This window comes from Blennius ocellaris, assembly GCF_963422515.1.
Source record: "Blennius ocellaris genome assembly, chromosome: 23".
Taxonomy (NCBI): Eukaryota; Metazoa; Chordata; class Actinopteri; order Blenniiformes; family Blenniidae; genus Blennius; species Blennius ocellaris.
In genome coordinates, this window is record NC_137672.1 from 13,398,951 (window position 1) to 13,426,001 (window position 27,051).

The 27,051-nt window shown below is 43.1% G+C and overlaps 1 protein-coding gene across 3 annotated transcripts in view; it reads right to left on the reverse strand.

Moving 5' to 3' along the window:
• The window catches only part of dhx15 (DEAH (Asp-Glu-Ala-His) box helicase 15), a 30,222-nt gene that overhangs the window by 2,306 nt on the left and 865 nt on the right, over positions 1 to 27,051 (reverse strand). For 2 of the 3 annotated variants that reach the window (XM_080519255.1, XM_080519254.1), the window contains exons 2-13: positions 25,783 to 26,116; positions 23,734 to 23,927; positions 23,129 to 23,288; positions 21,541 to 21,759; positions 15,783 to 15,950; positions 8,418 to 8,504; positions 7,860 to 8,009; positions 7,242 to 7,350; positions 3,123 to 3,314; positions 1,988 to 2,110; positions 1,718 to 1,908; positions 474 to 643 (exon numbers count right to left, since the gene is read on the reverse strand). In XM_080519255.1, coding sequence (XP_080375381.1) covers positions 474 to 643; positions 1,718 to 1,908; positions 1,988 to 2,110; positions 3,123 to 3,314; positions 7,242 to 7,350; positions 7,860 to 8,009; positions 8,418 to 8,504; positions 15,783 to 15,950; positions 21,541 to 21,759; positions 23,129 to 23,288; positions 23,734 to 23,927; positions 25,783 to 26,116 — 2,097 coding nt within the window. Of the gene's footprint in view, positions 1 to 473; positions 644 to 1,717; positions 1,909 to 1,987; positions 2,111 to 3,122; positions 3,315 to 7,241; positions 7,351 to 7,859; positions 8,010 to 8,417; positions 8,505 to 15,782; positions 15,951 to 21,540; positions 21,760 to 23,128; positions 23,289 to 23,733; positions 23,928 to 25,782; positions 26,117 to 27,051 lie in introns of those variants that run through there. The other variant, XR_013937141.1, reaches the window with a different exon arrangement.

Below are 27,051 nucleotides of genomic sequence, written 5' to 3' on the forward strand. Positions count from 1 at the left end.
GCAGGATCTCACAATACAGCCACATTGTTACAGTAAAAAAATAAATAATCCTCCAATACAAAGGTTGGTGGTCCGAACTCCCACCATGCCCTGTCTATTTAATTCAATTCAACTTTATTTATATAGCATCACATATTGGTCATTTCTACATGCTTAAGTAATCCATCCAATCAAAAAAACTAGCAAAACATGAAAGGAGTTGTTAGTTAATTAGTTAACGAAGGCCACAGCAAGTCACAGTCAACCCTAATATCTGACATGGTCCCAATTTTATCGCACGTTGTCTTTGTCAATCTGACAATGTGACATAGGGCCACCGATTTGGAGCCAAGACCAAAAACATCACTACGATTCTCTCAAGACGGTCATCTTCCGTGGGGGATGGCTGAAAATCGCAGTGTGGGGCGGCTTTTAGACAGTGTGACTCAAACGTGCAGTTTATCTTCATCAAAGCAGCTCCAGTTCAAACTCACCACTCGGGTTTGATGTCAGTGCAGGTGCGGATGTAATTCTTGGTGGTGAGCACAAACTCGTTGTAGAGCACCCACTCGGGCTTGTGGTCCAGCACGGTGGACGGGTGCAGCTGTACGACTTGGTTGTCCTTCACTGTGAGGTAATGGCCGGTGCGTTCCAGGTGAGCAATCTGCTCGCAGCAGGGAGGGGGGGGAGGAGAGGACGATCAAAGAGAAACGTGGCGACGTCAAGAGAAAGAAAGATGAAAAAGGAGAGCCACACACTCACTTTATTTAATTCCATCCCATATCTTAACAATACAGACCCAGGCAAAATCTCACAAGTAAATTCTTATTGCCTTGATAAAAAGTAGCGTGGCATAAATTCCTAACGGGCTGGTGAGTGATTTCCCCCCCACTTGGTCGAGCCGCCGCGGCGGCCGTGATTAACCAAGGCAATCAGTCTCAATAAAGGCCTTTCCAAACAAAGACATGATCTCGAACCCTGTGAACGCTTGAACATGAGCCGCAAATTTGTCACCGAGATAAAGGTTAATGTTGACAAATATTTAAATATTAACGCCATAATTCAACTTGTCAGGCTGCTTGTTTCAGGTAGCCCTGAAAATGGCTTCTTGCAAAACTGCCATTTGTTTCCCTGAGTGAGAAACAAATTGATTTGTTTTCTTGTTATGTGTTTAAAACGGAGCCACAGTGTGTGTGTATGTGCGTGCGTGTGTGTGTGTTTTAAAGGCATTTTCAGTTAATACATGCCTCTGCACAAAAATACTACCCCCCCCCCTCCAATGTTGAAACTCAACAAGGGCAAACTTCAAGGAGGATGGGATTAGCTGCTGTGGCGCTGGATCTGAAGACGGTGCTTACTCAGATATGAAATGTACCAAACAAAAATAACGGGAAAATATATGGTTGACACTGAAAACAATGCAATGATAGACTGAATGAGTCAGCTAAGCTTTTCAATTATAGCTACAAAAAAAGAACCCATCAAAAAAGGCCACGATCCCTGTGAGCAATGACGGTTAAGGAGTTTTATTCATACTTTCTACAATTATCTTTTAGATTTAATGTGATATTTCATTTACGTGTCTCTCTCGTCAGCCAATTCTAAGGCGGCACAGATTCTTTAAAACAGGCAGAATTCAATATTCTAACAGTCAATGTGGAAGATGCTCCACCAGGTAAATTAACTGAAGAATATATAAACACAACACAGGTTTTTAGCAGCCATCACTACAACTGACCTGCATGAAGAAGCCAGTGACCAGTGCCCGGCGGATATTGACGTAGTAGTCTCTGCTGTTGAACTCGGTGCTCTTGCGCGGCAGACTGAAGCGGTCCATTATCCTGGACAACTGCTGTCGCACGTTGTCAGCCGACATCAGCGAGCGGTAGTTGACGAAGTTGTCGTAGCACCACTGAGTGGAGTCGTGGTCTGAGTGGAGCAATGTTACAGCTTTAGCGTGAGGCTCTCGTCAAGGCGGTATCGGGTGGAGCGGAACGTCGCCACTCACTTTGTTTGAAGGCGTGGTAGACGTTGAGCAGCGTCAGGTGATCTCCGTCGATGTGAGCAAAGCGCATCTTGGACTCGTCGGCCACCTTCTTGGCCTCCGTGGGTCGGACGAAGCACTGTGGGACTAAACAAGGTTGGTATAGGCCCCAACACAGCCGCCCATAGGGATAAGTTAAGCAAATCCCACAGAGAGGAACAAGGCCTCAGCTCAAGTGAGGCACATTGCATTGCCAAGTGTTCATGGGAGAAAGGGAGGGAGGGTCAAAGAGGAGGGAAAGAGACTGCTTTCTCTGTCCTGATCCGCTACAGCACAGCTTCTCTAAAGATGCCGAAAACCCACGACGCACGGTGCGTAAACAAACATCCTGTCCTGCAGCAGAGCTTGGTGTTGCTGCCCCCCCCGGTGAACCTGCCCTGAATTGCTTAACGTCAGAGCGGCTTGATTGTGGCTTTAATGGGTAAAAGCTGGGTTTTATTGAACCTCATGGTTGGTTGCTGAGTCGGGACCGTTCTCAGGTGTACTTTTTGCTGCTTACTCTAATGAACTCAGCAAAAAAAAAAAAAAACAAAACAAAAAAAAACCTGCCATCCTGAAACACCTGCTTTGAGTGCACACCACGTTCGGGCAGCTAGTTAAATCCATTTCCCCACTCTCAAAGACCCTCGCACTCCCTTCAAAGGCGTCAGGATTCATCTCAATGAGCAGCATTCTGCTTTGGCAAGCCCAAAGTGCAATTACTGCTGTAGCATGCTGGTGCTGCTCCAGCTACACCTATACATTTTGTACAGACATGTACTCCCCCCCCCCCCCCCCCTCTTCACAAATAATAGCTGACACCATGGACTTTATCCTCCATTTGCCTACTTGTGGTGAAGTTCAGTAAGTAGACGTTACACTTATTCTGACTCGACTCCCGTCGGCGGGAGTCTGAATTGTTTTCATAAATCAAAAGTCAAATCTGTTGGTGAGAGGATGCGGTAGCTGTTAAAACGTGTCAGCATTACACAAATACGATAAGGCTACAGTATGTGAAGGATGTACATGTGTCTGTGTGTTGAGGTGTGATCCATGGGCATGGGAAAATAGCAGTAAGTAGCAGCTCGCACCCACGCAGTGGGCCGGCCCGCAGCATTACCTGACAACATGGCAGTGATGGAGAGGATTTCGTTGGAGCAGTTGAATTCGCAGCTGGCGATGACCATCTTGGCCAGCTGGGGGTCCAGGGGGAACTCCGCCATCATGGAGCCCAGCTCCGTCAGGTCGCCGTCGTCATTGAGCGCTGCCAGGTAGTTCAGCAACTCCAGGGCTCGCATGAGGGTCTCCGGGGCTGCAGGAGACAAGAGCGCGAGAGATGGGCCATTAAAATGTTCCACGCCCATGGGCACAACACACACAGATGGCTGATACGGGACAATTTGCGAGACTGTCACTCTTTCGTCGCAGCGACGCTTGAGAATGACAATTTTGGAAGGCTTTCACGCAAATTTATGTCAGATTTGATTAATGGTCTCAGATCACGTTTACATTTAGGACCAAAGAAAAGAGTCAGAGTCAGAGTCAGAAATGTCGTCATTTGACGAGTAAAAACACTGACAGAACACATAATTCAGTCTACTGCTTTCTTATCATCATATCTGACAGTTAACACAACATATTTGAAGAAAATGTGGATTAGTCGTATACAAATTAAGCTTATTTGTTGTCTTCTTTAACTCGTCCACACATATTTCAGTTTTGAATAATGATGTGCACGACATGACAAACCGTTTCAAAAAGCTGTTATTTTGAAAAAAACATGAGTGTTTTTTTTTTTTTTTGATTTACTGGTGTTATTGGATCATGAACACCTATGCCTCAATTAGCAACCCTCTACCTGGCAACGAAATCCATTTCACGTTTCCGCATAATGTGGAAGCATATATAATATATAATAATGAGACATCCAGGGTGCACGCTGCCTTGGCCCATCGTCAGCTGGGATCGGCTCCAACGCCTCCCGACCATAAGATAGATGAAGTTTTACGATTCTATCAGTGACCTGCGCACCAGAGCTATCATTGTCATGATCGTGAAAATAAAAACATAGGTTTGGTAGTGGGGGGGAAAGAAACAACAGCAAGAACAAAAGAAACAAAGCAATCACTCAACATTAACGTTGCAGAGGCAAACAATACCACACTGGGCTGAACTTTATAGCGTAAAATCAAGCCGATATCAAAATTGCCTGAAGTTTGTTTTGTTTGTTTTCTTAAATTAAGCCTTTGTTTGTCCCTTTGTTATTTAATCAAATCTAGATCAAAGTGCAGTACCGTTTCACTCGCATTTGCAAATATGGACACTCAAATCAAGATTTTCAAAGCAAACAAAAACGCTCAGATCAAAAATTCCAAATATTGTCGTCTCCCAGAGAATTGGATTTCTATGTCAAATGTTCCAGCTGTTATTGGCCAAGACAAACACTTTATTGTCTCGGTAACCTGATTGACCAGGAGGGGGGGGGGGGGGGGGGGGAGAAAGGCTGTAAAGCAGCGAAACAGAGCTCCCCTCACCTGCTGTACTTGGGAATACGAGTTAAGAAAAGACACAAACACTCAAACAAAGGGAAGCTGTTAGTGGGTTTGGTGGCAGGGAGCATGAGGTGAATCAAAATGAGAAGACGCCTGGCGTGTGTGTGCGTGTGAGACGGCGGGAGTTACGCTAGACAGCAACTTAGTGGAGAAGTAATCATGGCAGAGCTCATTTTTCATCCTCCTCTCAGGCAATCCTAAACAACTAATGCAATTACAGGGGAACTTTCTACTTAATGCTTCAACACAAAAGGCTTCCACCGTTTGGTTAAAAGATTTTTCCTCCAGATGCAATTATTGACCTTTGGCTCCCGAGAGCTGAAGCCTAATGACCAGTTGCATGTTAACTGAAAATTAGCTCCAAGCTGCGGTGCTTGCTCACTTTCATTTCTTTCAAATGCTCCCATAGAATTCCATTTCAAACAGCAGGGAGGGATTTTTCTTTTTATGATTAACAAATATTGATTTGGGGCATCAAAGCTACTATTTTTCTAATACACAAAGTGAGCGCCGGCCACATTACTTACCACACCAATGGCTTGTGCACGGCTGAACAAAAGGTGAAAATCTGATTTCCAAGTACTGCTAGCATGATGAACCAGTGTGGAAATTCAATCTATACCCGACGCAACTCATCAGAAAGTAAGTATTGACTGCCTCAACACACAAGAATCCGATATATTAACCAAGGGCCAAATCAATGAGACGAAAGGCTAAAGGTACATTAAACCACATTGGCTTCGAAAGGTACTTCTTTGGAAATGTCACGAGCAAAATGAATCCCACCCCGGCCAAGTCCTTGTGTAAATCGCTACTGATTTCTTTTAGATTTTCTATTTGGCTGCCTGGCTCACACAGCCGCCGCTGTGTTTAGCGAGCGGGTGGGCAAAGAGAGAAATAAACGAGATATTCGGACATTTCACAGTAAAGGGAAAATCAAGGTTCCATTTAACATTATGGACAAGCTCAAATAGAAAAAGCCACCGGTGTTCAAGACTCCGATCATCAAGGGGACTGTTGCCCGAACTCAAATCCAACATATATGTCTTCAACAACAATTTACACAGCCAGAAATGGGACAAAATACATGTCCACCTTATATTCCCACCAAAGAACACCGCTGCTACACACCAAAGACCCATTTGAAACCTGGTTAAAAAGGAAAAAGAAATACATGAAGGTTTACAAAGGACAAAAAATGAAATCTCGGGACTGGGGTGATGCTATTGTTTCGTCTATTGCTCGACTCTCCACAGAGACTTCTTTGACCTGTCCATTTTCTCAGAGGTGGGCCTTTGACACAGTATATCAAAACTGATCCACTGTAAAGAGATGTTATGAACCTGTCGAGGAACTCTCTCAGACTTGGAGCAGACTTCATTTGTTGCGCCCAACTAGCCGCCGCCTCCAGGCTCCTCAGGACCTACTTAGAAGAAACCTTCTGCCACTGGTGGATCAAATAAATAAAAAGGTAATCCGCCTCTTTTCCTCCACCCCAACTACTCCCAGTTACACCGCGCCGAAGAGGCCAATCCCATATGTTGACGTATACCCCTGCGTTTTGTGAGAAATGTGGGGGTGGCGGTGGAGGTCAGTCACGTTTCACTGGAGGAATATAAAGGGAAGGCAATAGCCAAGGTGATAGCACTGCTATTGATGTAACCAATTTCATTCTCAAAATGGCGTTTGCCACAGTGGACGGGGAGAGATGGGTTTAATCTCAGAGGTGAGATGAAAACTATATTATGGCGGGGGGGGGGGGGATCGGGTGGAGGGAGGGGGAGGTTAAAGATAGGGAAAGGAGGGGGGGGTCTCTACTGGAAGGCGTGGGAACACACATTCTCCGGAGAGCGCGACAAGTTGGTAGCTTGGAGACTCTTTTAGCAGAGTTGAAGCATTAAATTAACAGAGAAAATTGACTCCACCCATCACACATTTCTAACTTCAATTATAGTTCTATTTCAGATTTTGATGTGCCAGTTATGGCATCTGTGATCCAGTGTGATTGAAGCAGCAAGCAACAAGTTAATTTAACACATTAATTGTAACTAAAGTTCTATTTTTATTGATGGTCTTGGTTAATTTTAACTTCACATACTGGGAAGTTTTTGCCGTCGTGCCATGGCTGGGGATTTAGGGACTTTGCTCAAGGGCCATATTGGTGGTAATGAGTTGGAGAACAAGTAGCTTTTGTCAAAGCAGCTCAAATCAGCTCAAAAAAGGAAAAGCACCACAGCGAAAATGGGGCCCAACTGCATGTACAGAGCGTATTTTGTATATATTTCACATTCTTTGAAATAGTTAAGCAGTTGTAGAAGATGCAGATTTTGGTTTTCTTGTTTTGTGCATGGATTCGAGGTCAGGCAGAAAATCTAATTTGCGGAGCAATCAAGAGCAACCTATGTTGTGACACAATTGTTTAATTTGTCAGGGTATATTTCTTGAATGTAACAAAAAAAAATAAAAAATCACTGTGTAATTGGCACTCATCATTGTGGATTAGATATAAATTCCTTGCTATTTTGAATCTGGTGCCGATAAGCAGCTCTTGCCATCAATAAACAATTAATGGGCACAATTACAATTGGAAATAATCCATGAAACTACTAGTTTTCCCAGAAAAGTTCACATAGGAAAAAAAAAAAAAAAAAAGTCTGATGAACAAAAAGTGGGATTTTCATACTGACCTGGTGGATCCATGAAGTCAAAGTGTACCAGGTCGTCAATCCCCAGTTTCTTCAGCTGCAGCACCACAGAGCCCAGATTAGACCTCAGGATCTCTGGGTATGTGTTGTCCTGTGCCAGCGAAGACATACAGTCGAAGCCCAAGGAACGATTGCAAATGAATTAGTCAGGGTGCCTATTATCTACTCATGCATCACTCATATGTCAACCTCAACAGAGACTGGGAGTCTAGGGCATTTGAAGGGCTATTTAACTTGCTTAAAAATGCTCTCAGCCACTCAGCGTGATGTGAAAGAATTAGCCCCATATCGTGAGGAACTACGCGTTCACAGGTCCATTTTTCACAAGATGGCTGAGTCTTTAACATGGGTTAGGAGGAAGAGTGGAAGGGGTGCGCCTCAGCAAGCGGCTACTGGAATTCTAATTCGGCTGAAGCAGGAATCAAGGAGTTCTGAGAACAAATATTGCATAACAGGAAGCTTTTCCAGCTTGAAGGCTGCTCTGGGGGAATACAAAGTGCTCGTGGCGTTGCAGAGTGTAAGATATGAGAATCAATCATGTGTTTACACCTCGGAGAATTTAAAAAAAAAAAATATTTCACACTGCATCATTTCTTTCACCTGCATTTCTGTCTTGTAAGCTTTCTCGGTGTAGAGGCGGAAACACTTTCCTGGGCGTGTTCGACCAGCGCGACCTGCCCTTTGCTGGGCTGAGGCCTTGCTGATGGCTGTGACCAAAAGGGATTCCACCCGGATACGTGGGTTATAAACCTGGGAAGAGGGAAAAAAAAGGAGGAGGAATTACATTCTGGGTGACTTTTTTTTTTTTAAATTTAAGGTATAGGTCAAATTATGGAGTTAAGCAAATACCCACATCCACAATCTTCCACATATACTAGTGGGGGAACAAATAAATGGACAATAAAATATTCGCACAATCCAGCATAGTGCATGGATAATGTGTTTTTGTGCCATGTGTATGACTTGGCTCCAGGCTGGTGAAATGTCAGAGGAATAAATAACAGGCTGTTCCATCTTTGCCGCTGTCAGGTGTGCACTGCTGTGTTTATCTGGGGATTCTCAGGCAACAGACGCAGACGATCGCGGCAGATTAAGAGTGGTGGGAGGAGATGGTGGCGGAAAAAGAAAAGGAAAAAAAAGAGGGGGTGGGAGGCTAACCTTTTGCTTGGCAAATCCCGGATCAATTACAAACACGACGCCGTCGATGGTCAGGGACGTCTCGGCAATGTTTGTTGACACGACGACCTGTGGAAATGAGAACACGCGAGTGAAGAAATGATCCGGCCAATCCTCTATGAGGATTGTAGACTCATGGGAGTTTCTATATACTATGGATCTACCCTTAAGTTACTGTGGCAGAGAATCCAAATTTCAGGCTTGCGAGAATACCAGAAATGCCAAAAATTGTAGAGACGCCATAACGCTGTCCAATAAAACCTAATGAGAAATGGACCACAAGTTTATTCAATCCTTTCCAATGTGGTTTTAGTGCATTTCCGCACAGAGCTGCTTTAGTGCCCCTTCAAAACACATTACATCTTGGGTTTTCTGTGCGTGTGGTTCAAGATTTCAATCTGATTGTCCTCAGTGTGTTACTCACTGTGTTGAGATGTCAGCTTCCCTCTCTCGCAACGCTTTTCAAAAACCACAGAAAACTGTTGATTTAATGGTTCCTTTTAGGTGGCCTGCTTTTTTTTTTTTTTTTTTTTTAAACACGCTGAGAGCTCAACAATGGAGACTGCTGTCGTCCAAACTTCCTTTCTCCCTCAAATGAGGGCTGCTGTAAATCCCTCATGTGGATCCAGTACATGTCTCTAGATATTTGGAACACCGCAGACATGCCAACTGGGCAAGGCTCCTTGTTGCTGATTGGCTCTCAGTTTCTGAAATGCAAAGCCGGTTCCCTTCAGAGCCACGATTCAAACAACCAGCCGCAACTCGCACAGCAAACGGTTTTGCCAAATCGCATTTGAAATATGGTGGCCGTCACTAACCTGACCAATGGAAAATGATCACATCACATTATCACATGATTAAAGTGTCATCCTTAAAGAATAATTCATGTTCCCTTCATGCAAGTGAACCGGCTGGAGGTCGAGCAACTTTAGGGTAGTGAAATACAGAAGATCAAGGCCCTTCCAAACCGTATTTTTAATAGCCTCTTTGTTTATACGTCCAGGACAGGTAATGTCATAAATATCCTTGTGCCCACATAGACAGTCAGTCTTTGTAGTTCTGCTTGTCCTCTTTGTTCCTTTCACTGGTCACACAAGCGCTAGCAACACTGCCCCACGGTCATCAGTGGTACCACTCCGTTTGCTACGCATCTGCAAGCTGGAAACGGACCAAATCAAGCAGGTAATAAATGCAGAAGGATTAGAAGCTGTGTCCGTATCCATCTGCGTGAAGCACAAATGGACCTTTAATCGTTAGATGTTACTAAAACAGGAAAGCTTGTATGAATGTATGGATCCTCACCAAAACATATATTTCTTCAAGAAATCCATAGAAAAAACTATTCAGCTCCAAAAAGATGAACAAACCTCAATATTATTTGATAATGTGACGATTTAGGGCCATAAAATGCAATAATTCATTTCAGTTACGGTAAGTAGGAACTAGTGAAAGAAGACGACAACCGGTTGCAGGATTAAACAAGTGAAAAAGCTGCTTGTTGTCAAAGAACACAAGCGTGGAAACTGCGACACTGCATCATCTTCCAGTCTCTGATCTTCTATCGAAATTGTACCCCGGAGCAAGGAATGACTGCGAAATGACAGCTGCATCAAAGAGGAAAACAAACCAAAAAAAACACAAAAAAAAACTCACAAATCGATTGAGTCACACCGCCCTTTGGGTCAATTGCTGTCAGCATATACACAAATGAAGGGCCAAAGAAAAGAAAAGAAGGGTAATGCAAATGTGCAGCCGCTCCCGTGTGAACCTTGACCGCTGCTCGGGTGACTTCTCCGTATAGCGGCGACCGATGAGACACAGAAAAACCCGTCCGATGCATCAAGGCACTTCAAACTGAGGCAGTCGGGTCACGGCCCACTCTCCTGGCAACTGCTATTCCAGTGTCATAGCTTAATAAGTACGTGGGTGTTTTTGGAAAAATGCCTCACCACACTTTGAAAATCTATTCCTCGCTCACAAGCTCAAACATGTTCCGCGACGAGGAAGAGCTCTCGGCTGACCTGCGCATCCATTAGATGGTTTTGCAGTTTGCCTCCTTGGTAGTCGTCTTGTTGAAATGGTAGGCATAATACACAGCTCTCTGTAGTCTTTGCTGATACAGGTCCATAGAAGCAATTTCGCACACTTGACACACTTCCTTTGTAGCCGTGCCTCTTTGGCTTTCTTCAAGCTGTGAGCCTTAGAGACTTTTAAATCCCACCTTTTAGGCGAGGATTTCTCTCCACCCTGAGAATGCTTGGCTGTTTAGTTATTAATGCCAGGGAGGGCCTTTCCCCTCTCATTCAGCCCTTGACCTCGAGTAATTCACTTGTAGAAAGCAGCACTCCCCTTAGTATTCAAGTCACCAAATGGAGAAGAGATAAGTGGTAAATGCTCATACGGAGATGATCTGGCAGCAATATCTGACAAATAGGTACGGTTGTTGTTCTTGGTTATGTAAATGTGACTGAGCACACCGTGTTTTCATAGACAGCTGATCAAAACTGAGGTTATTTAAAAATGAGAAACAGCAGCTTTGGTTCAACGGTAAAACTAAAGCAATGTGAGAACAAAGTAAACATATTAAAAAAATACAAGCATTAGCAGTGGCTTTAATATTTATATTTAAACAGAATTAAAGTAAGAGTCAATGAAATGATTTTGTCAGAAGAGGACATCTGCAAAACAAATAAAATAGGATTTATCCTGTAGAACTTATTTCCGCTTTGTAATTTGCAGCGTAAGACACAGCTTTACCTGTTGTACTCTATCCAATTGAGGCAGCAGACTTCACATGAAGGGAATAAATATTAAAAATGACTGGTTTGTGCATGGTGTGGTGGGAGAAATCTGAGTCGGTCTCGCAAGCCTAACGAACAGCAGACTGTTTACTACCCTGCCCGGGGTTGAAGACTGTCCTCTGCTCTCTGTATGTCTGCTTGTGATATACGCCATATTGTTTATTGGCATTTAACGGAGTCCTTCTGGCTGATCACTACACATTTGAATTCATTTGTCTTATTTGTCACCACACATCCTGTAAGGTTGCTATTCTGGATGTCTGTCAGTGCTGAAACTAAATATGTTGGAGCCCAAGGAAGAAGACACCCATGCCAGTCTATTTCCACTGCTGGGATTGATGAGAATCTCAGACAATTGGTATCTAATTACAGCATATTCTTCATGTTTTTCTCTAATGCTCTAAACTTGCTTTTTAGATAATGTTCCTATGACTAAATACCATATCAAAAATCTGTGTTTCAGGAGATTCTGCCGAGGATGGCAGACAGAATGTGCCAGGTAAATGCAAACAATCATCACAGGAGCTACCAAGAAATGTAAAGTTCAAATAAAAATGATCATCTGTCTATTTAAAACGGGAAAATCTTTTAGTTAAGGAGAATGACTTGATTTGGAAGGAACAATTTGAGAGTCGAGTACCAGGAATAGAAATAATTGGAGCAGAATCACAAAGAATGTGACGGAACAAAGTTTTGTTGTTGGCATATATTTATCCCGGATTGTACAAAACAAATGGAAATTGGAGAATAAACCTTGTAGCTAAGCCCCACAAGGTTCTTCAAAGTTAAGTTAAAGGGAAGCCCCATTTGATGGGTTGTTCCTGCAGCGTAAAAAGACTATCACTGGGCGAGGAGTCACATCATCGTGAAACCAATTACCAACACTGGCAGCCTGGAATTAAAATTAGCTGGCTCCAAAAAAAAAAAAAAAATGGGAGTATTAGACTGTGTCTCATGACAGACACAATATGCCAGTGAGCAAACGACCAGCAAGGAACGAGAGGCATGGAATGCTTCAAAGTCCGGTTAAAAAATGGAGTCGGGGAGGTTGCCACCGCGCCGCGTGTTGGGACGCAGTCGGAGCTTCGGCAGATGCCACACATGACACCCTCTCACATTTCATGATCATATGGGTGGCCTCATTGACTGCATTGATTCTGAAGGATTATCCAGGCTAGGGCCATTACGCTGAACGCAGGCTGGCTCCTTCCAGTCTGTTGCTGCACTGGATAATCCTGGCTTCTTCATCAGTAATATCATTAGAGCATCATCTCTGCGTGTTATTTCTGGGTTATTACCTGCAGGAGAGCAAGGACTATAGCTAACACGGGCCATTTTTTACATTCCCTGCTGGGAAAAGCAGTCTTGTTGACAAATAAAGCCTTCCCCTCACTGGGGAAAAGAAGAACATGCCTCGAGCGGCGTCGACGCACTCACTTTAAAGGATCGTCGAAACGGATGCGTGGCGGCATCGCAAGTGACGTTTGACGAAATAATTCAAACATGACAATGCTAAAAACAATACCCCCCCCCCCCAAAAAAAACTCGTCACAGAACATTTATTAGAAGAAATCTTTGAGACGGCGGAAAAACCAAGTGGGGTTATAGTCTTTGTTGGTAATTAGTCAATCCCTGCCATAGCTTTAAATGATAAAATTGTTCAAAAAGGGAAGATCCATGGCTTCTCCTGCAGAAATAGAGCAATGAGGAGCTGGTGCTTTATGTTAATTGAGGGGTGCCTAATGCAGTCGTTAGCATGCATAGTGGCAGATGTGGCGAACCTTAATTCTTTTTCACTACTTCCTCTTGGGCTGGCTCGGATGACATCTCTACATTTTTCACTTGATGAGTCGCTCAGTCAGTCACTGAGGAGAAGCACATTTACTTTGAGCGCGGCAACTTTCGACGCCACCTCGACCAATTCAACTAGCACCTGATAAATCGATCTCCAGGCGGGGGGGGGGGGGGGAAAGCGTATCAAACGAGCTGTTCTGAAGCTGAAAGATCAGACCACTTAGCGGACTTGATGTTCTCTATGAGAGTTCACGGAGATGCTGTCAAAAGACGGTTAAGAGGACAATGACAGACCACTGCCGTCCCTCTTCAGACTGGCCCATCAGACCTGAGTATACGTACACGCAGCAAAACAAGCATCCCTGCTGAAGCCAAGTATATTTAAAGCCTGTCCCGGGGCAATCAGGACTATGTCTCGTATAAACCCGCTCATAAACCACATAAGTAAACACTGGGAAAGACATTTCAAATTTTGAGAATCTCATCCAGTACCACATTATCAAAACAAGGAATGTCGAGCCTCCTACATCCGGACGGCACAAACGTGGGCCATTTAAACAGACGGCCTGAAGAAATTATAAAACTTTAATATGAACGTCATCTCCTTTTATGTTGTAAATGTTTGGTCAAGGGTATATCTCGACAAAGCAACGAGTGGGCCTTTGTAGAAATACGTACTTCAAGACAGCCCTGAATCCTGAGCCTCAAATTGTGAAAGAAAATATGAATGTTTGGCAAATTGACCCACAGTAATATAAAATCAGCTGGAATCGACGTGTTGAGATGTTTTCACCACAAGGCTATTTTTTTTAAACAGGGTCGACTTGGAAGGAAAACTACTATCATATATATCCAGATGCAATTCCGTTTAGTATTTTCTGATGTAGCTAGTTGATGAATTCTGCATTTAGAGCCCAATATTTCATCATGAAAAGTGCCAGAATGCATGCTGGTCTAATTAAGAGTCATACATTTAAAATGCTATTCTTTTTTAATTAATAAAAGATTTAAAGTAAAGTTGTTTGTTTTTCACAAATCACAATTTGAAACCAATTGCAGAACACGGAGCTATTAAGTGGTTTGCCGCAGGGTTAAATATGGCCAGATGTGTAATAACATTATGCATTTACTCTGTTACATTTACTTGACTATCTTCTGGACGATGTCGGGGTATTGGAAAGCATCTAAGCTAATTAGTAGAGTTTGTTAAAACATGAATGACAAAAAATGTACTTATACAGTATAGGTTTTGGACAGCTCACTTTGAATGGACTATCATTAAATTGACTTGATATAGAAATTACACTCAATTTTATTTTTTTTGTAGGGGCAAAGTGGACTTTAACACATGTATTAAAATAAAGGAAACATCTGTACCTATGGGTTAATGTTACCACTTAATCAGTCTGGCCCACTCAATAGGATATTGTGCAGCATGTGATCCCTAAAATATTCTTTATATCAATCTATCCCGTCATCCTTGTAAATCTTTTAGCAAACAAACTGTTTCAGAGTATGCTTAGGAAAATATTATAATTTGTTTAAAATGGCTTTGTTTTCCATACTATTCCGCTTTGTCACCATTTTTCTCAAAACACTGTTCTTGAAGCGCCATGTAGTGAAGATATGCATGAGACATGTGGGAGACAATCCAATGTGTCATTTACATGGCCTCTGATTGGACCATAAACATGGTTGCCTCACATTTTGCTATTGTTTTAATCAAATGGAGCCTCTTTAATCACAATTGCTTATTTAATCAGATCTGTCTTTCCTTTTATTACTTATTTTCATGCAACGAGCGTTATTTTTAAGGCAATTCTATCTATGAGCATGACAAAGTGGCATCAATCTACTGAAAATGTCGGCTATTGTTGGTTTGATGTGCTGATAAAACTCCCAAATCCAGAGAATCCACGTTGAGAATTCGCAGGATATCACAATGTGTTTAACTTTGACAGCCCATAAATATTTTCACTGCTCATATGCGAGTCTGATCTGCCTCAATTAGAGGGGCCATAGCAATGAGTCATTTATCAACACCGTCCCCTATCAGATGTTGGGGGTGAATGTTTGCTCATTCGCTGGCAGTGATGATATTCTGATATTCCGTCAGATCGCCGGCCAACAGTGTGACAGTGCAGGTGGCGCCGTTACTCAGCTGATGAGCCCTTCTGAATAGGAGCTGTCACACAAAAGAGAGCAACATTTCCGTGGCTGTATCAATGAGAGGATGATGTACTCCTCTTAGATTAAGCGACTGAACAAGACTGTGCCACGTGTTCGGGGGGGGGGGGGGGGGGGGGGGGGGGGGTTACAAAAAGTGCCGGTACTGTGGACAGCTCACATTAACAAGCACCTTCCACATGGTTTTAGGAAGCAGAAGTCTTAGGACTTTTCTTTGAGTAGCAGCAGGGCTTTGCAAATTTAGTGGAAAGATAAAAATGACTGAGAATGCAGTACTTTCCTCAGGCTCAGAGGGCGTGAGTAATACCCCAGTTATAATTTAGAGCAGAGAATCGCATGCTGACAAAAGCAGCATATGTTGTGTGAGTCAGTTCTGCGCTAAAGCTGAGAGGGGAAAAAAGTTTCAGTCCCTACCTTCCAGCTCTCTTATTTTACCTACCTTATTTCCCCATCTGGTCTTTCTACACCAGCCACACTCAATCACTCTTCCCATACCCACTCCCTCAAACTCCCCGCCCCAGCCTCCCCCCCTCTGAGGGTTTTTATAGCAATGGGGCGGCTATACCTTTCGTCCGATGGCACCGCTTGGTTTATTGGGCGGGGGTGGCTCGAAGATCCTCTGCTGCTGCTGTGGAGGCAGCGTGGAGTACAGGGGGATGATTTTGATATCGCCGACATCAGGCCCCAGGTCGTCAACCTCCCTCTTGATTCGCTTGCAGGCTTCGTCAATTTCCTGAAAGATGGGAGGTGTGACAATTAATCCAGACGCCACTTCTGAATGCAAACATGGAGATCAGACAGGTTTTGGAACAACACCTGGATAAACAATGGCAGTGGATGTGGATGATAGTGGAAGGGAAGAGGAGGCGGCCGGGGGAAACCGTGGTTCCCTGCTACAGTACATTTGTTCTAACTATCACTCCATCTGACGGAGGAAATTAAACCTGGACTGCAGTATGCTTTGCTGAGCTCCCTGTGGCTCTGTTGTCAAATGCAGCAATCATGGAAAACATGGACGCCCACGCTCAGAAGGGGCGCACACGCACGCAAACGCACACACGCGCGCACGCGCACACAAAGCCAGACAGACTCAAACAGGGTTCATTATTCCACAGTGCAGTATTGTAGAGGGGAATGTGATATGAGACTGCAGCACTGATGCATAACCAGCGGCAAATCATGGCAGATCAGTTTAGTGAAGCTGAACGTTCTAGAGCCGGTGGGCTGGCAGACAGACAGAGGCCCTGAGTAGCAGCATGAATAAGGAAGCGCGATAGTGAGCGCAGATTTGGGGTCTGTTCTCCAAAGCCCTATTAGACCACAATATTAAACGTATTAAATATGTCAACATCATCTGCAGGCAAGGAACCCACCTCTATACAAATTCCCATACACATTTTCCAATTGTTTATTACTGAAGATTTTCAGCTTCTGGTAGGGACCAAAACAGCCCACAAAGCATTTCATTTCCAAGTATTTCCCACCGCTAAGAACCATTTTCTAATTTTTTCCCCAACAACAATCATTTAAACCTCAAATAGCTGCAGCGACTACTACGTGCCACGCCACAGCCTATACTGTTGCACCACCTGCAGGCCCAAGGGAGCAATGCAGCAAACTTTCACAGTGACCATGAAAGCACGGACAAACCGCTTCCGTTTTTACCTGCCAATTTGTCTTATGGATGCAAAACAGGTGGCAGAATATGTTCTTTTTCAGTGACATGAAAAGGGAAATTTCAACTTGGACTTTTGAGTCGACGCCTATTTATTGTTTTCAAATTACTTTGACAACAACTTGGGAGCTGGGTTGCATCCCTGTGGAGGCCACACCTGCTTCTGACATGAGAGAGCGCCATGCTGATGCCTCCGATTTCCCATCCGGACCGCAAAAGTGTTACCAGCCCCGTTTGTCCCCTTGTTCACTGCATTAAATCGAATGGCCATGTGCCTCTTAATCAACAAACTGACATGTGGAAAACAGTAAATCTGAATGGATTGGTAAAATTATCTTCAGTATTAATAGCCTATCAAGCCTCTGGATGCAGCAGCTGCCATGGAGGCAGGGAGAGAAAAAAAAAAATGGACCTCTTTGCCAAAGCGCTGGAAGCAAGCTGGCTGTCTGTCCCTGAGGGACATGAAGACAAAGTGCATTTGTGTGTGTGCGTGTGTGTGTATGTACACACATGGGGGCAGTTGGCCAGTGTTGGGAACCTGTCCACGAGCTTTCCCTGCGACCCCAGAAGCAACAATCTACAGCCAAGCTAATAACCGGCACATTTAGGCACTCCTCTTGACTAGCAAACAACCCCACCACCAGCACCACCACCACCAATTCTCATGTTTTGATGTTAGCTGCTGAGGGGGGAGCTTAAATATTAGGACTTATCTTTGCTTGACAGCTGTGATAAGTTTCCACTTTCTTGTTTGGAGTTGGGTGTTTCAGTTCCATTTGTTTGAGGAAGGGAAATATCTCAGAAAAAAACGGAGGAAGGCAGAAGAGCACGGCCCTGTGCGTTTGCTTTCGTCTGTTATAAATTAAACAGTCGGATAAAAAGCGTCGTTGGCTTTGCCATGGATCTGCCTACCGATCATTAGTCTACATCAAAGTTGCTGGGAGACTGGAGAGGTTAAGAAGTGCTTGAGGGGCGTGCTGCTGCATCCTTTGAACAACCATCTCTGCCAGACCTACCACACATTAACTTCTTTAACCCAATTAGGAGGGGGTGATAATGAACTCACCGTGGGAGTGCTCTCAGTAATGCCTTAGCTTGGCACGGGGCGGGGCAGGGCGAGGGGGGTAGCATATAAATCAACAAATTACATCGAACTGCAAGAAAGAAAAAAAACTAACACATCGGGCCGCAAATATCCCAGATCTCCACCCCCCTTCACACGCTGGACCGACTATCAATGTTTCTGGCCCTCCAAACAGCCGGGATACCACTAAATCTAAAATCAATTACCAGTTCTCCAAGGAGACCACTTCAAACACCGTGGCCCCCAATGACTTTATCCTGTTTGTAACAAGCTGCATATTGATCTCGCTTTGACAAATGGAAACTGACGTAGGTGTTCTACAAGAGTCAAGCTGGCACTGAGTGACAAATAATTACTACTAATCAGCAAATGCTTGCAAAATGTGATTGAGTGGAGCCACAATAACATGAGATTATTTGTTCGGATCAGAGATATTTTATTGATACTTGACAGGTGAATCGGGTCATTAGGATCCGGCTTATTCACACGAGAAATATGTGAAGATTAAACGTAGTTCTGTGTTAAGACGAAAGTATTTTTCACAAGTTACATTCGCCTCTGCAGCCACGAGTAATCACATGGTCTCTTGCAGCATTTTGTCAAAGTGCTGAGAGAATAATCATACCAACACAGGCGCTGTTGGATCCGACAGGCTTCTCCTGCCCACTGATCAGGAGATTGAAACATTTGTTGGTGCTTTTCTGCGTGTGTGTGTGTGTGTGTGTGTGTGTGTGTGTGTGTGTGTGTGTGTGTGTGTGTGTGTGTGTGTGTGTGTGTGTGTGTGTGTGTGTGTGTGTGTGTGTGTGTGTGTGTGTGTGTGTGTGTGTGTGTGTGTGTGTGTGTGTGTGTGTGTGTGTGTGTGTGTGCGCCCACCCAGCTGTGACCAAATTCATCACTTTGGGCATAGACCCTGACCTCCATTACACATCAGTGGACAACATTTGCCGGGAAGGAGGGGAGGGAAAAAAAATAAAATAAATGACTTAATTTCAGAGATTGGTGGAGAGGACGGAATCTGGGTCGGTCCCCCCCCCTCCCCCCCAAACACCCGCTGTACAAATCCTGGTGGTTCCTAAATGGGCACAGTCGCCATGTTAACATCTATCAATCTGGGGATTAATCATTTCCTGTGCAAAGAGCACTTGCGTGTGTGTGTGTATGCACTTGTGATGCTGTACGTGAGCAACCCATTTATGTAATCAGATTAATATGCACATGTTTAACTTTGGATATGTATGAGATTAAATTAATTATTAATGCCTACCACTTCCATAAACATCAAACAGCTGCTTGTTACACCTTATTTTATGTCCACAAGGATGGGACTCCCCCCCCCACCCCAATTTAAATGTCTATTTGTAATCTGAATGCAAGACGACTCCCCCTTTAACAAGGCTCAAATAAAATTAAAAAAAACAAGTTGAATTGAACATGTGGAAACAAGTAAATATGTCAGAGTACCTATAAGTTCTGGGTGTTTTTCCTCAAACTGAACCCACAAGGCTCTAAAGGCAGCAGCATGTCAGAGTGGTTCGGGTTCATACTGGACCAGAGTTGTTGTTCTCCGTAAAGACAGCCCGTTACACGGCAAGAGTCTTCCACACTGGCACAGACTGGCTTTAGACTCGGTGTCAGGGATGTTGAGCTCTTTAGAATGTTTCCGCGCCTTCACTTGAATAACAGTTCGAGATATGTTCAATCCGTCTTCACGTTTCTCAGTCAGTAATCATTCCCTCTCCTATCGCTTTCTGGAAAGAATCACAGTACAATCTCCTCTGGTTGTGCTCTCCATCTTCTTCTGTTGCACTCAGTGACGCTGTATTTTTTAGCAGCTTGGCGGTTAATATAAGGCGTAGCTGCATTGATCACAATCAGATAAGAATTAGTCTCTTAACTCCTCATGTGTAGCTGACTAATTTGACCTACTTTTGGGCCACTTTCTTTTCCAGGTGATCCCTGTATTGCTCCAGATCGTAGGCGCAGGTTACTATTATCGTGTTGTATGGAATTAGATATTTTTAAAAAAAACACCCCAAAAAAAAAACGAAGAACCTGAAAAATCATGTTATTATGAAGGTAGTAGCCTCACAGACACTTTTTCTTAGTCTAGATCGATCAGAGTCACTTCAACTGAAAAGGAAATGTTCTATGGGGAGCCGCTAAACCAAACAGGCTCACCATTTAAATGTTACCCTCTGCGTCTCCCTACACTCTATATCAATTACATTTTTGGCCATTTTCATGCTCATTAACAGTCATTTGCCCAAAAAAACCTAAGTGAGTTATACTTGTGTCAGTATATGCTCATAGGTTCAGTCATAAGCCTTCCACAAACAATTATCAGTCCACACAAATAATTGAGGGGAAAATTTAGTCCACAGGGTAAATACTGTATGTATTTATTTACATCCTCAACCCACATAAACCATCAATAAATAAAACTTCTGTGTCTTAAGCCATGTATTTAGTCAATTTATTTGAATGGCCGAGATATTCCATGTGTCACTGACAAGTTCTGCTGGATTGTAATGATCCGCCAATCAATGAATGAAATGGAAACAAATTTCTCTGGAGGAAGTTTCCAAACTTGCTGAAAATGTTTCAACTCTCCGTTTGAGAGTTACTGTGTTCCGAGGGGAAAACTCAGCAGGGTCAAATTGGCCATTTAGTTTATAATGCATCAACAGTGTTTGCACATGTGCCAGATGTTTTGAGGCCAATTATTCAAAAATCAAATAAATAAAAGTGGCGTGTGTATTTTAAACATGTTTAACATCTTCATTTTAGATAGTTCCTGTCGTCATAATGAAGAATAAAATGTAATCTGCAAAAACATTTCCAAATATGAGCCAAAAGGAGGGCTTTTTCTATTGGAACCAATCCTGTTTTTATAATGCAGCAAGTTTGGGGTATTTCCAAAATGGGAGTCATTTCCATGTTCATATAATGCTTCTTAGGCCTGTGTTTACTCAACGATCAACTCCTTGTTTTGCCTCTGTCAAAACAGTGAGATCTGTCAATGCTTTCACGGGGGAGGAATGTAGAATCTGGAGGATATTTATCCTGAAAATGGATCATCATTGAAATTATCTCCAGGAGATAATTTCCTTATTTCCCCTGGTGTGTATGGGGGTTTGTTCTTTTCATTAATAATAACCGGAGAGGGCTGTACTGATCATTTTTCCTGAGTTTTGATTTATTTTCATATTGTCATTGTGATTTGTTTCTTGCATGTGTGAGGTGAAATCAAAAAAAAAAATCATAAAAAAAAAAAAGAGAAATTACTATTGACAGTTGATGAGAAACAGTTGAAAAGCAGTTCAACTGAGACGGGTTCTCGTTCCTGATATGTTTTGTTGAACGTGATTCACAATTTTTTTGTTGTTTTTAAACTACGTTCATCATGAACTGCAGCTTTTCATGAGTCTGAACGACTTGGTCACACATCTGGAACCATGTTTCACCTCTTATCCAAGCAACTTCTGCAGTTAATCCAACGCGGCTTGAACAACACACAACAGTTGATCCGAGAAAAACCATCATGATAAACCTTTGACGCCCTACCTCTTGCCCGGTGAGGAAGAGCAACACATCCCCTTCATCCTCCTCGCACATGTGGATCTGGATGACGGTGCGGATGGCCGCCTCCAGGTAGTCGCGCTCCGGCTCGGGCGTGTAGAAAATCTCCACGGGGTGCGTGCGGCCAGGGATGGTGAGCAGTGGGCAGCTGTCGAAGTACACCTGGAACTTCCCGGCGTCGAGCGTGGCGCTCATGACGATGACCTGAGGGGAGAGGGGGGGGAGAAACGGAGTGATGTGGAACGAGTCGGCGAGGTACAATGTCTCCATAAAAGGAGGTGAAAGAAAAGATAAAAATAAGAGTGAAGGAGAGCGGAGTGGAAATGACTGCGCTGGTTATGGGAGCCGGCACTCAAGCGAGATCTCAGTTAACATCTCAAATAGCTTGATGATGATTGGGGAAGAGGATTCCTCGAAAGTAAATATGGGCGCTGAGATTAGATGGATAGCCGAAGAGCGCAACACCTCATTCGGGATGGCCGGTGCTTGGAATTTAGGGTAAAGGTGCTGGTGCTGATCCAAAACGGAGTTCTTAATGTATAACTTGGCGTTCTAGTCGAAGTCGCTGACCTACACAGAGCTTTGACAGTCCTTGCTCCTCAGGTTGGGTACACAATGTTCTCTCCAAAGCCATTAGATGGAGTGCATTAGGATTCTGATGGGAAACGCGTCTCCCATTTTCAATCTCAAACATTTTCAGGGGCCAGCGTCTCCGCATCTCGCTTTACGCTCTGCGACACATCATAATTGCTCTTAATCAAGGCAAATTAAACTTTCAAATTTGGTAGGCGATAGGGATGAAGGAGATAGAGGGGTATGGGTGGATGATCATTCCCAATAACCTAGACCTCATTTAACAGTCCACGAACAACAATCTAACCTTTGATGCCACACTGACAAACAACTAGTCATTATCCATCTGCTTTATGAGAATCATGTCTGGCACACGCTCGCCAATAAAACTTCTGCCCGCGTCTATACACCACCGGTATGTCCCCGTCAGCCCGCATACCCCAACATCTCTGAATAAGTGGCTGAAAATGAGGGGTGACAGTGGGCATAAATGTGCATTTCTGCACCTTATAAGCAATATTTCTCTTTCCTCGTCTCATTGACAGCTGTCAGGCAGGGGGACGTGTCACAGAGCGGAAATAAAAAGTATCATAACCACTGTCCGATAGCGAATTTATCATTGAGGAAATGTTATTTCGGGCTTAAATGCAGCACTTCACACATGTTAATTGGAACATTTCTATAAGTAATGAGTGGAACTGGACTGCTAAAAATATAAACTTTGAGAAAATTAACCAACTATCTGCAAGATGAATTGATCATTAAATGGAAAATATCGTTCATTTAAGATCTACTGGTTTTGTGTATTTGCTGGCAGCGTTCTCGTACCTACTTCTGCTATTGTTTAACTCAACACTTAATGGAATCATTACACCACCTAGAGGTGCAAAGTGGTATTGCAATGTATGTGACAGGACTGATCACGAATCTTTTTTTTTTTTTTTAGGGTGATTTATTATCACATTGATTACCATGAGGTTGGTTTTGAGAAGTGTTTTACCTTGAGATCAGATCTCTGGCGGACCACCTCTTTCAGGACCCCCATGAGGATGTCTGTAGCTAATGTCCGTTCGTGGGCTTCATCCAGGATGATGACACCATAGCGCTCCAACAGGGGATCGTTCATGGCCTCACGCAGCAACATTCCATCGGTCATGTACCTAGGTGAACCGAAGAGGTGCCATCAGTACCGAGAGAATGGAGAGGATATTTCCAAATAGTAGTACACAAAATGTACTTTTTAATAAAAAAAAGTTTGATATATCTGCCTGACAAACGGATAACATATTACCATTAAAAATTGCAGAAGGGAGTTTTTCCCAAACATAATTTACTTGACCATCAGAAAATGCTCTATGTTTTTTTTTCCATGTCGCAAAATATGTGACTATCAATCAGCATGAATAAAGCGAACATGTTGATTCATACAAGTTGTTAGATATGAGGGTTATTCACAGTAAAGCATGGAGGTTTATAATAATAATAATAATAATAAAGAACTTCTAATGCGCTCCATTATCTATTTATCCCTGATAAACACGTGACCCTTTAAAAAGTATTTAACAACATATTTGGATTTAAAGAAAATAAAAACAGATTTCTTACTTGAGCACAGTCTTGGCTGAGCTGCAGTCCTCAAACCTGATGGAGTAGCCCACCTCCTGGCCCAGCATGACGTCCATCTCATCCGCGACCCTCTGAGCGACGCTCATGGCCGCCACTCTCCTGGGCTGGGTGCAGGCCACGGCCCTCTTGGGTCCCGGCATGGAGCGCACCATGTCCACACACCACTGAGGGATCTGGAAGGTGGCAGGCGATTCAGGCGTTTAATAAAAATGTCAGAAGTGAGCTGAATGTTGGCCAGTCAGCAGAAGAGGAAAATGAGTTAGGTGGTGCAAAAGGTCAAATGAACAGCAAAAAGAACTGAATGAGATTTTTGTTTGATCATTATTGGAGTTTGACGTCCTTCAGTGTCTCACAAGCTCAGCGGCTCAAATAATCTCCCTCCTGAGCCAAGACATGTAGGACGTTTAAACACCTTTTGTACAGTTTCCTTATAGTAGTTTCTGCAGCAGAAATGTTCCCTCACAGATACGCTATCAAGAAGTCCTTTTCTTCTTTAACTCACTCTTTCCAAAAGTATTTTTGTGCCTGGGCCACTTCTATTACTGTTTCAATTACATTCACATCATTGTGTTAGGTCTTGTCTTCCCCCTGTCCCTCTTTTGTTTGCTGGTTGGTGGATGTGTGCATTAACTCTTCTACCCCGTCCATGTCCTGTCTTTACAGGGGGGGGGGGATCACAAACGTCCACTGCAGGTAGGCTCATGCTTCAAACTGAGGCAGCTTGCAGCGGGATGCCTAAATGAAAAGCTTTAATTTTGATCGAATGCACTTTAGAGGATTCAAATCTCACCCGTTTTATAAGGTCAATCAGTTTTAATAAGGTTTAGGGAAAATAATGCAAAAAAAGAAAGTAAATGATGCTACACTGATCAGTGTGGAATGCTGACAGACCATTGTGATTTCACCAATGTTGACAGAATTTATAGTGAATCAAAGTCAGTTTGGCCTTCAACTTCATCTTTATGAGGCAGTCACTAAAAATCATGTCGATTGAGATTTTACCCCTGAGGCGTTACTGAAGGATATCTCTATACTTTGAGACTTAAAGAGTTACTAAAAAGATGTAACATTACACACCAATCATGCAATCTACAAAAATGGCTTTAAACGGAGTAAAATCACACACATAATTATTCATTTCCAGTTAAAAGAAATCACTAAATGAGTTTCAGTAGTCCTGAATGTTACTGAGGGCTTGTGCCCTTCAAGGCAATGTGCTATTTACAAAAAAGAAAATACACCGAGTATGACTTAGTCGATTGGGATGTCCCAAAATAAATATACAAACATTCACAACTTGCAGCGGATTTCTATGTAGTTTTTGTGCACGTTTTAAAGAAAAATGCATGATAGTGATAGTTATGCTATCATTAAAAACTTAACAAAATAAACACCTGTGCTAATAATTAGCACTTTTCCCTCTTTCTCCGGAGCTATCCTTCTATTTACTAAAGTTAACATAAAGAGATGCACATGTTACTGAATATGGTCACTTCCCTGATAGAAGGTACAAGATTCACAGCATGCACTGTGTGTGTGTATATATATATATATATATATATATATATATATATATATACACACACACATGTGCGTGTGCAATAACATTATTTATTGTGGGTTTTTTTTTGGGAGCATCATTGTGGTGGAAAGCACTGACAAGATTACACCACCTCATTTAAAAGTCTTTGGGAGATAATTTACATTCACGTCAGGATGAAGGCAAGGCTCAACCAGTGATTCACTCTAATCTTTTCTCCTGCTATTCAAAAAAAAAAAACAGACAACCCAACTCTCTTGCGGACTTAAAATAAAATTTAACAACCACAGAGTGGGAATCAACAGCAGAGAGTAACTCCTCAGAAATGCACCATCTGTTCAATTCACCATTTCATCCCATCGAGCTTTTAATGATGTAATTATACCAATTTTAATCACTGAATTTCACGCTTTTATTAAAGTTGATGCACTGAAAAGCTTTTGGGGTTTGGCGGTGCAGTCGATGACTGCTCCGCTTTGTGTTTGTACCTGCGTGGTTTTTCCGGAGCCCGTCTCTCCCACCAGCACAAAGGACTGGTTCTTCATGAGGATGTCATTGAAGCGCTCCTTGTACTCCCAGACGGGCAGCTGCAGTCGCTTCTTCAGGATCTCATAGTAACGCGGCGTGTGCGGCAGGTTGGTGAAGGGGTTGATCTGCTGCTGGATGGGGGTCTGCTTAAAGAAGCCTAAATTGCCTACTGCTGGGTTGTGTATTGGTAGTCCGGGAGGCTTCATATCTCTGTCTCTGTCGCGGTCTCTATCACGGTCCCGGTCTCTGTCTTTTCCCCGGGATCGATCATCGCGGTCTCGGTCTCTGTCACGCCTGAGAAAAGAACACACGTGGAGTTGAGATTCGATGAGGCCCTGCTCTACGAACACAAATGTTCAGCTAATATTCCTTTAGTTGAAATCGCATGAAAAGGTTACAGATCATTTCTATACATTCTTGTGCACAGTAGTGAAAAGAAGTCTCAGTAAGTGTAGCACACAAAGGTCAAGACTTTTCTCAATTTTACAGTCATATTTCATAGTTTCAGATCAGTTTGTTAACTACGGTATTTATATCCTCACAATAGACACAAATAGCTGTGCTCATGACAAGATGTGATTAGGTGACAATTCAGTTGTTACTTTCCAGACAAAAGTTGAATTATGTCGCCACACTTCAGACTACCAAGTTCAAAGAAATGGTTTGTGTTTATTTCACCTGTGAAAAAGATACATCATCAGTTTTGGCCAGTGATTGACTTAAAAAGTGCATAATAAAGTACGTCTTAATCTGAAGGCTGAGATTTCATTAACTACTGCACATAGCAATAAAATGGGTGCCTATTATGCTCCAACGTGGAATCAATGTGCCATTTTCTGTTGCATAAAACGTGCAAGCTTTTGACCTTGAAAAAGATTGATGTATTCGTAAGCCAACTCTTAAACATAATAATCGTGTGGTAAAGACTTATTGTGCATGAGACAGTACCTTATATCGCGCTGCAGTTTAAGACGAATGCTAAGTGATACCACATGGCATTGTAGGAGCTGAGAAGCGTCTATGAATGTTTAGCATCTTTCACATTGGCGCTCTTGACTGTTTCACAGGAAGACTGTAGCTTTGATTATTTGCACACTGCACTGGAATAACGATCAGTTCACAGCTCGTTTGTCACATTGTGACAGAGCTGCCCCGTCAGATCAGAACCTGTCTGAAGCATCCGACTCATTGCAGGCCGATAGAGCCTATTTTCAATGCATTTGTGGATG